Genomic DNA, 10,431 nt, shown 5'->3' with positions numbered 1-10,431 from the left:
TATCCAGGGAAATATAATATTCTGCCTTTTTCATATTTCCTAAAACATTTCACTCTTCCAGGAAAGGGGTGGGTGCTAACTTCCTACACTAGCAACAAGGTTACAGTTATGCAGTCATAAGTGGAAGGAGATGGGTGATAGGAACGATGAGAAGATTAATATTACTGCAGACTTAGTAACTAATTTGACAGTGTTGAGGGAATTATTTGTTTAGCAGAGTGATGGCATTCGGGAAAAAACTGTTCTTTGTGTCTAATTGTTCTGGTGTGCAGTGCTCCATAGTGTCGTTTTGAGGGTAGGAGTAGAAACAGTTTATGACCAGGATGTGAGGGGTCTGTAGATATTTCCACAGCCCTCTTTTTGACTCGTGCAGTATACTGGTCCTCAATGGAAGACAGGTTGGTAGCCATTGTTTTTTCTGCAGTTCTAATTATCCTCTGAAGTCTGGGTCTGTCTTGTTGGATCTTTATAGTTTCCGTAACTTCGAAGTTTGGGATTTGTGCAATAGGGGCTTTGTGTTTCTAAAAGGATGTCGGCCAATTCCTAGTGTGGCTAATGGTCTTTCGTCCTGTGTCGGATCTTGGGTGAGGGGCTGCTTGTTCTAATCGTACCATTCTGCTTCTGTTAGCTGTCAAAACTTTGCTGCAAGTTTTGAAAGAAGACAAAGAGGGTTTTTAAAAAAATCCTGCATGCAGCAAATACTGGAAAAAAACTAGATAGAACCACGAAAATAAAAACTGATTTCAAGGTTTTTCCTGCGAACCCAGCTTCTGGTTCTGCTTCCTTTTTCCATTATTTGCTGGGTCCGCAGAAAAAAAAAACTTGAAATCAGCCTCTCTTTTTTTTGTGTATGTGCTGGTTGCTTTTCCCACTTATTTGCTGCCTTCAGGATTCCCTCTGCATGCTCTTCCATGCTCCAAGACAGGCGCCGTTCCGCTAGGATCCGCCAGGGGCATCCGCGCTCCAGGAAGTCCCACCCGCCCTCCCGGCCGGAAGAGGAGACTCTCTAGGCTCCGGGCGGACGCCGTAAAAAGGGAGACGGTGAGCGCGTGCGCTTGCGCAGGCTGGCGTCGGGTTCCTCGGACTTCCGGCAGCCGGAGCGAGGCCGAGGGGGCAGGGTCTCTTCCCTCACCCTCCCCGCTCTTTTTTTTTTTTTTTGAAATAAATAACTTGCGGAGAAGAGGAAACGCTTTCGGGATTGACCCTCTCCGGCCGCCGTGCCTCGGTTTCCCTACGCGGGGTGGGGGGAGCGGGAGGCGGCGGCGGCGGCGCCATGGCTGACGCGGCGGCGGCCGCGACCCTCTCCGAGTCCGGCTGGTAAGTTTCCTGAGGCCGGGAGGTCTCCGTGCCCGGCTGGGGAGGTTGTCTGCCGGGACGGTTCGCTCTCCGGACGGCCGGTGTCCTGGCTCCGTGGCCGCGAGGGCCGCCGCCCGCTGGAGGGGGAGGGAGCGGGTGGCTCCTTCCTCTGCGCGAGCGGGAGGTCAGCGAAGCTAAGCAGGGTCGGCCCTGGTGCGTCCTTGGATGGGCGACCACCCCGAAAGGCCGCCTTCCTCGCTGATGAGGATGAAACCGTGTTGTGGTTTTAGACACACACACAAACACCCCCCCCTCCCCAATGTGTTGTGTTTCTGGGCCGTTTCTGGTTTCTCCCATAGTTGCATCCCAGAAAGTCTTGCAGTACACATGGTTGCTAGCAGGATAAGCCATCAGTTGCATCCTGGGACTGTGGGGATGGGAGACCACGGGGAGATGCAGGGGGGAGGGGATTTATAAAAAGAAAAAAAAGGATTCTCTGAAGAAGGCAGGATGAGAAAATAAAATATAATGACAGGGCCAAATGCGTGTTGTTATTGTGGGTCGCACCCTTTCCAGTTGTGTTGCATTTTAATATATAATATAATAATATAATAATACTACAATATAATATAATATAATAATATAACATAACCAAATAAATGTTAATGTGGGTTGCACCCTTTCCAGTTGTGTTGCATTTTAATATATAATACAGTAATACAGTAATGCAATAATACAATATAATATATAATACAATACAATACAATATAATATAATATATAATAATATATAATATAATATAATATTTAATATAATATAGCCAAATAAATGTTAATATGGGTTGCACCCTTTCCAGTTGTGTTGCATTTTCTAGAATATAATATGTAATACCATACAATATAATATAATATACTAGAGCCAAATGCATGTTAATGTGGGTTGCGCTCTTTCAAATTGTGTTGCATTTTATACAATACAACAGAGCCAAGTGCATGTTAGTGTGTGTTGCACCCTTTCCAGTTGTGTTGCATTTTCTAGAATATAATATGAGCCAAATGCACGTTAATGTCTGTTGCACCCTTTCAAATTGTGTTACGTTTTATATAATAACAGAGCCAAATGCATGTTGATGTATGTTGCACCCTTTCAACTTGTGTTGCATTTTATATAATATTGGCCTTCTGAAAAGCGGTGAAGACCTGGCTTTTCCGGCAGGCCTGGGGCCGTTGATCTTGCTCTTGTGATCCGGCGAGATCTGGCCATGAATGAGTTTTAATGTTTTTAATTTTTAAATGTTTTTTATAATGATTTTAAATGCATTGTGAGCCGCCCTGAGTCTTCGGAGACGGGCGGCATACAAATTGAATGAATAAATAAATAAATAAATAAAATAATAGAGTCAAATGCATGTTGATGTATGTGTTGCACCCTTTCAAGTTGTGTTGCATTTTATATAACACAATAACTGAGCCAAATGCAGGTTGATGTTTGTTGCGTCCTTTCTGTTTGTGTTGTGTTTTCAATTTCAGAGCCCCCCGGTGCTACGCATTTTTAAACAACGTTTTAAACGTTAGCCTCCTTGTCAAAATGGCTTTTGATTTACGGGTGAGGATTTGCGATAATGGAGCCAAACCAGAGGCCCTGATGCACCAGGCCTGCATCCAGCCTCTGGGACTCACCAAATTGCTAAAAGCTTTCAGGACGTACTCTAAACGGCTACGTAAACTGAAAGCTTTCAACCGAATGCATCTTTTCCTGGGATGGCAAGGAAGGGAGCGGCCGTCCTGGGAAAAGCAACACGTCTTTCAATGATGGAGAAAACGTGTTTATTGGCTTGGGTGTCTTTAAAAATCCATATATTTTTGTATCCCGGAGCTGGGATGGGAGACCAAGGGGGGAGATGCCAGGGGAACTTTTAAAAAGAAAAAAGGATTCTCAGAAGAAGACGGGACAGGATAATCAAATATAATATAAGAGCCTGGTGGAACAGTGGACTAAAGTGCTGTTAAAGTAGCACTTAAGTTGCCAGCTGCCTGCAATTACTGCGAGTTCAAATCTCACCAGGCTCAAGGTTGACTCAGCCTTCCATCCTTCCGAGGTAGGTAAAATGAGGACCCGGATTGTGGGGGCAATAAGCTGACTTTATATAAAAAAGAACACTGCTTAAGGGGGACCGAAAGCCCTACTAAGCAGGTATATATAAAAGTATGAAGGCTATTGCTTAATGCATTGTGAGCCGCCCTGAGTCTCCGGAGAAGGGCGGCATATAAATCAATCAAACAAACAATAAATAATACCAGAGCCAAATGCAGGTTAATGTAGGTTGCATGCTTTCCAGTTGTGTTATAATGTACTACAGTTATCAAGCAACCAATGCACTGATTGTATATGTGTGTATATATACTGTATATAAATATGGACACACATACAAATACGATCAGTGCATCAGTATATAAAGCAGAGTATAAACCTCTGCTTTAGTGTTTGTGTGTATGTGTATGTGTAATATACAGTAGACATCTCTTTTTTGATATCTCGGACAACCACCTCTTTTTTAAAAAATAAGTGCCAGAAGTAATGCTCACACTATAACAGTTTTATAAACTTTTAAAAGTCAAAACAAAATTTAACTGTGGTGTACATCACCTTGAGAGACCCTTACTTTTGAAGCCTGGTGTACATTTTTAAATTTTTTTTAAAAAATTAGATATATGGTTCTGTCTACGTTTTCTCCGATGAACTTGGAATCTTCACAATGATTTTTTAAAAAAAATTGTTGTCATCAGTGCTGCCAAAATCAGATGCTCTTCAGTTTTTATTGGCTTCGGGGCATTTATAAGTATTAAATTTTGCCGGTTTCATCTCATTTTTCTCCTTTTTGGGGCAGAGTTGGCTAAACCCCTCCTCATACAAACGGTGAACCTGATCAGTTTGGCAAAGTAACTATAAATGGGTAATATGTCAGAAAAAGCTGTGTAGCTTCTCTGGATTAAATATCTTCCCCAGAAACAAAGACATTAGTGAAGTTACACTAGATTACACATTAATAGAGTTGGAAGGGACCTTGTAGGTCATCTAGTCCAACCCCCGCCCAAGCAGGAGACCCTACGCCACTTCTGACAGATGGCAGTCCAGTCTCTTCTTTAAAGCTTCCAGTAATGAAGCTCCCACAACTTCTGAAGGCAACTTCTGTTCCATGGGTTGATTGTTCTCACCATCAGAAATTTTTCCTTATTTCTAGGTTGAATCTCTCCTTGATCAATTTCCATTGATTGTTTCTTTTCTTGCCTTAGGGTGCTTTGGAAAATAGCTTGACCCCTTCCTCTCTGGGGCAGCCCCTCAAATATTGAAAGACTGTTCTCATGTCTCCCCTGGTCCTTATCTTCACTAGACTAGCCATGCCCAGTTCCTGTAACCGTTCTTCCTATGTTTTAGTCTCCAGTCCCCTAATCTTCCTGGTTGCTCTTCTCTGCACTTTTTCCAGAGTTTCAACATCTTTTTTATAGTGTGGTGATCAAAACTGGATGCAGTATTCTAGGTGTGATCTTACTAAAGCTTTATAGAGTGGTATTAGTACCTCACTTGATAATCAGTAGATATTAGTATCTTCCATTTATAACTGCTTATATTTTTATGCGGAACTTTAAATCCAGCAGTGCAACTCCATTTCACGTGGCATTATTTGTTATAGCTAAATAGCTGTCAAATTATTATATAAAATGTTATTAAATATATAAATATTATCCATAAATGGCTCAGAAATAGTAGAACAAATCATATTTTTGTTTGAGCAATATATAGCTCTAACACTGAAACATAAACTAGTTTTTAACTGTCTTCTTGGATTAAGAAAGAAGATTATTTTTTTTAAAAAAAATATTTATTCCACTGGCTCCAACTCTTTGTCCTTGTACTGTAGTTCTTGTGATTTTCATATCCTTGCAATTTATATCCTATTAGGCATGGCTTAACTTTAAGTGAATGTAGATTTAAATGGCATCCACATAACACCACAATAATACGTTATTTAGACAACTTACGGCTGGACTTAATGCTCACCTGTTGACGATTCTGATTAGATGTATTTTAATTAGCTTTGCTTTTGATGTGGTCTTGATTGTAGATTACTTTGATGGGGAACAACTGTTTGAAATACCTTTTAATACCTTTCTGGGTGAAATCGCTGTAATTTCACTCTTTGTAAGTTGCTGGACTTCATACTGACTCCAATCCTTTCTTGTAGGAAAGGCTCCAGATGTGCTTGATAGATAGAGTTAATAGGTAGATTAGCCACTAAGGTAGTAGTTTCAGAATACTAACAGCTGGCTGATTGCAGAGTATAAATCCCTTCCATTCCCCACCAGTTAGTTGGAACGGAAGAAGCTTCTTGGCTGAGAAGTGAAATGTCTTTAAAAAAAAATCACAAAAGCCCAGTGGCCTTGAAAATGAAAGCATTTTTGGGACAACCATGACCTGGATGAATGAGACGTTATGCAGAACCGTCTTTCATAGTAATGGATTAAATGTAATCTGTTTGATCAGGAGTATATATACTAATTGGTGAGAATGAAGGTTGAGTTGGTTTTAAGGGTTCTGCCTCATTCGACTAGGATTGTGTTATCTATAAAATCTAAAAACTTGACCAGAAATCCAGATTGTAATAAATATACATTTATTGAATCTTTTGGGGTAGAGTCCATTTGAGGGCTTATCAGAATCTTGGACAGCATCCAGCAGGAGATGCTAAAGTAGTCCTCAACTTACGACCACAAGTGAGCCCAAAACTTCTGTTGCTAAGCAGGACAGTTGTTCAGCGAGTTTTGCTTCATTTTATAACCTTCCTTGCTGCAGTTGCTCACTGAATCCTCTGCAGTTGTTACCTTAGTAGCACCGTTGTTAAGTGAATCGGGCTTTCCCCTTGGACTTTTGCTTGTCAGAAGGCCGCAAAAGGAGATCACATGACCCTAGGACACGTTAACTGTCATAAATACGAGTCAGTTGCCAAGTGTCTGAATTTTGATCACGTGACCACGGGGCGGCTGCAGTGGTCGGAAGTATGAAGAACATTTTTTTTCAGTGCCGTTGTGATTTTTGAACGGTCACTTACAACGAGTTGTAAGTTGGGGACTATCTGTAGAGAGCGTCTGGCTAAGTAGTATAAATAAATGCCTCTGTGGACAAGGTGGAGAAATAGAAGTCTTACTCACCTCTTTGGTGTTTCTTTTTTTGATCCCTGCATGGACCAAGAATAGAGTTGGGAGTGTGGCAGGGGTGAAATCCAGCAAGTTCTGACAGGTTCTGGAGATCCAGTAGTGGAAATTTTGAGTAGTTCAGAGAACCGGCAAATACCACTTCTGGCTCGCTCCAGAGTGGGGTAGGAATGGAGATTCTGCAATATCCTTCCCCCAGGAGTGGGGAGAGAATGGGGATTTTGCAGTATCCTTCCCCTGGAGTGGGGTGGGAATGGAGATTTTGCAATATCCTTCCCCCAGGAGTAGGGAGGGAATGGGGATTTTGCAGCATCCTTCCCCTGCCACGCCCACCAAGCCACGCCACACCATGCCCACCGAACCGGTAGTAAATGGATTTCACCACTGGAATGTGGGATCTTTGACTCTCTCTGACCTTGGTTATTTTCCTTGCAGACGTTTTCATTACCAAACTAGGTAACATCAGCAGTGCTAGAAGGGAGTTGGCAAAAATTGGGAATATTAGAAACGTTGTGATGTCAATCTTCTTTAGTGGTCACTTTATATCAATATTATTGAATATATGTAATGCATGGTTCAACTATAGGATTGTTGAGTATCTCAATGGCGCTCAGGGAGCCCCCAAACCCCAGTAATTTGATTTATCAGGCTTATTTGCTGCTTTACTTGTAATTGACTCTAAGTGTGAACTGATCAGCGTCACTTCTATTCGATTAGATCTACATAAGATTGCTCCAGGTGTTGGGTTGGAAAGGAAAAAAGGCTGGAAAAGTTTAAATGGTTAACACCTTAGGCAAAAAGAATGAAGTTAATAGGTGGATATAAAAAAAAATAAAGTAGAAGATTAAGTTGTACAGTTGTACAAAGCCTTGGGATCTGAAAAAAAAACAAAAAGAAAAAAAAACAGGGAAGATTGTATTTAAGAAAGAAGATTGTTAGTCTAGAAGAGAAATCTCTCTTTACTATTTTTATTATTCGGCTGGGTTGATCCTTCATGCTAAAATCCTAAAATCAAATTAGCAAAGGACAATTGCTGGTTTCTCTCATTACATGCGCTGTCCAGACAAATACGCTTTTATTCAGCTTGATTAATAAGCTTTTATTCAGCTCGATTAATAAGCTTATATTCAGCTTGATTCATACATGCCAAGATCGTGATTCAAATCCTACCACAATCAACAGACTACGTAATGCCATTTTAACCTAAATTAGTATGTGATAGAAAACCATCTCACAAACAGCAAATCAGTGAAAGTTTTAGGCATTGAAAACCATGGCGTCAGAGGTGGGTTTCAGTAGGTTCTGACCAGTTCTGGAGAACCGGTAGCGGAAATTTTGAGTAGTTCTCTGCCTCCCAAGTCCCAGCTGATTGGGAGGAAATGGGGATTTTGCAATAATCTTCCCCTGGATTGGGGAGGGAATGGAGATTTTACAGTATCCTTCCCCTGGAGTGGAGTGGGAATGGAGATTTTACAGCATCCTTCCCCTACCACGCCCACCAAGCCATGCCACACCCACCAAGCCACACTCACAGAACCGGTAGTAAAAAATTTTTGAAACCCACCACTGCATGGCATATTTTTATATCTGTAATAATTATCATATTTAAATGTATTGTTGATCTTCATTTATAACATTAATGGAAATCAGCGGTGAGATGTATTTGGTATTTTCTGTGGCTATATCTGTAACATTTGTTTTAATATATTTTAAGCTTTGCGTAGCCATCATATTTTCTAACAAAATTAGAGGGTATATTGTGGTCAGAACCTCAAACATAGTACAAAACATAACATGGCTGAAAAATAAATTAATGTTCTTGGAAAAGTTAATACACCAGAGTATTGTGTATTACTAGGTTTTATGTTGTGTTTATTCAAATAAAGCAAATTAAATATGAAACTATTGACAAACAATATTCAAATGCCTTATTAGTATAGAATGAAGCCGTATGGAATAGATTTTAATCTAAATCCAAGTGCTTTTTTTTTACTTTGACGGGTTGATATTTCGGCCTGCTTAAAATGATGCTAAATTTATAGGTAATCTTTCTTATTTAATGATAAAAAAAAATCTCAATCTTTAAAACATGTATTCTTATTTGACATCTAATAGTAGTCCATACTATTAAGAGCCTTGGTGGCGCAGCAGACTAAAGCACTGTTAAGTAACACCAGCTGCCTGCAATTACTGCAAGTTCAAATCTCACCAGGCTCAGGGTTGATTCAGCCTTCCATCCTTTCGAGGTAGGTAAAATGAGGACCCAGATTGTGGGGGCAATAAACTGACTTTGTGTAAAAAAAAAAAACACCGCTGGGGGGGGGCGAAAGCCCTACTAAGCAGGTATATACAAAAGTATGAAGGCTATTGCTTAACGCATTGTAAGCTGCCCTGAGTCTCCGGAAAAGGGCGGCATATAAATCGAACCAATAAATAAATAAATAAATACGGTGGCTCAGTGGCTAAGATGCTGAGTTTGTCGATCGAAAGGTCGGCAGTTCAACGGTTCGAATCCCTAGTGCCACGTAACAGATGAGCTCCCGTTACTTGTCCCAGCTTCTGCCAACCTAGCAGTTCGAAAGCACGTAAAAAATGCAAATAGAAAAATAGGGACCACCTTTGGTGGGAAGGTAACAGCGTTCTGTGCGCCTTTGGCATTTAGTCATGCCGGCCACATGACCACGGAGACATCTTCATACAGCGCTGGCTCTTCGGCTTTGAAACGGAGATAAGCACCGCTCCCTAGAGTTGGGAACGACTAGCACGTATGTGCGAGGGGAACCTTTACCGTTACCTTTTAGTCCACACTATTACAGGACTATTATGTATTTGTTGTTATCCCACCTTTATTTTTATAAATAAGGCAGCAAACATGCCTGATATTTCTTCCTCCTCTTATTTTCTTGTTGGTTCGGATATTTCTGAGCCAACAAACAACATTCAGACTAATTTTCATCCCATAAAAAGATAGCTAGAGACCTGTGTTCTGACGACGAGCCCAACTCAAAACGCACTGACGGCGTCTCCTCGAATGGTGACGAAATGTTTGCAGCCAAATTGCCAAGATCAGAGCTCAAACCAACAGCCTAAGCATTTATCTAAAATGATATAGGATTTCTTGCTTGAGTAGATTGGGCTAGAAAACCTACAAGGTCTCTTCCAACTCTGTTATTCTGATCTTTGTTTCTTTCCATTGTCCTTTTTAATTTTATGGATTTTTCCCTCTCTCAACCTTTTTACCTTATTCTTAATAAGGAAAAGAGCTGAGTTCGTCTTAATTTCTCCCATCCTTAGAGCACTCTATGCTTATGTTCCTTAGAAGTGGGTAGAAGTAACCAAACCTACTCAATCTTAACTCAAATTAATTAGGTAACTTGTACCAAACCCTTTTCCTTCATAATCTTCTCTTTGTGATGATGGCTAATAATTTCTAGTTTCCAGTTACAGGCACTTGGATAAAAGACATTTTCATGTTTACACTCAGTTTTTCTGCATGCTGTTGCTTTTCTTTTTTTTTTACTGACCACTCTTTTAGCTTTTAAACTGTTACAGCTTAAATTATAGGTCATGCAATATGCTATTTATATGTCTGGGAACTTAATTTGAAGCTTCTTATATTTTCCCACTATTGCTTGTCCTCATCTGGGGTTGAACAAATTGGCAAATGTCATTATTCCTGTTGGAGCTATTACTGTTTTTCAGCTTTTACTAAAAAAGCTGTATGCTATACAAAACATATTTATAAAGTGCCACTTGTGTTACAATAGCTCAGCATTGTTGGCCCTTAACAATTGTATAAATCTAACAGTACTGGCTTTACCGTTAACAGTGTTGATGAATTGCCGACTACATTTACATCAGCCCGTTTCTGATTTAAAGCTGTATCTCATCTGTTATCTGCTCTAAATTTAAATCAGTAAATTTA

The 10,431-nt window shown here is 40.4% G+C and overlaps 1 protein-coding gene across 2 annotated transcripts in view; it reads left to right on the top strand.

Annotated features, from left to right (window-relative positions):
• The first annotated feature begins 1,000 nt into the window (after positions 1–1,000).
• Positions 1,001–10,431, top strand: part of TDRD3 (tudor domain containing 3) — a 68,674-nt gene continuing 59,243 nt past the window's right edge. Inside the window, exon 1 of one of the 2 annotated variants that reach the window (XM_087895555.1) lies at positions 1,001–1,317. In XM_087895555.1, the coding sequence (XP_087751681.1) occupies positions 1,274–1,317 (44 nt within the window). In that variant the 5' untranslated portion in view covers positions 1,001–1,273. The remainder of the gene's footprint in view (positions 1,318–10,431) is intronic. The other variant, XM_087895556.1, reaches the window with a different exon arrangement.

Source organism: Pantherophis guttatus, chromosome 5 (genome assembly GCF_059756535.1).
Source record: "Pantherophis guttatus breed Tessera chromosome 5, ASM5975653v1, whole genome shotgun sequence".
NCBI classification, from domain to species: Eukaryota; Metazoa; Chordata; class Lepidosauria; order Squamata; family Colubridae; genus Pantherophis; species Pantherophis guttatus.
The sequence above is the reverse complement of the archived record's forward strand: the minus strand, read 5'-3'. Positions and strand labels throughout refer to the sequence as shown.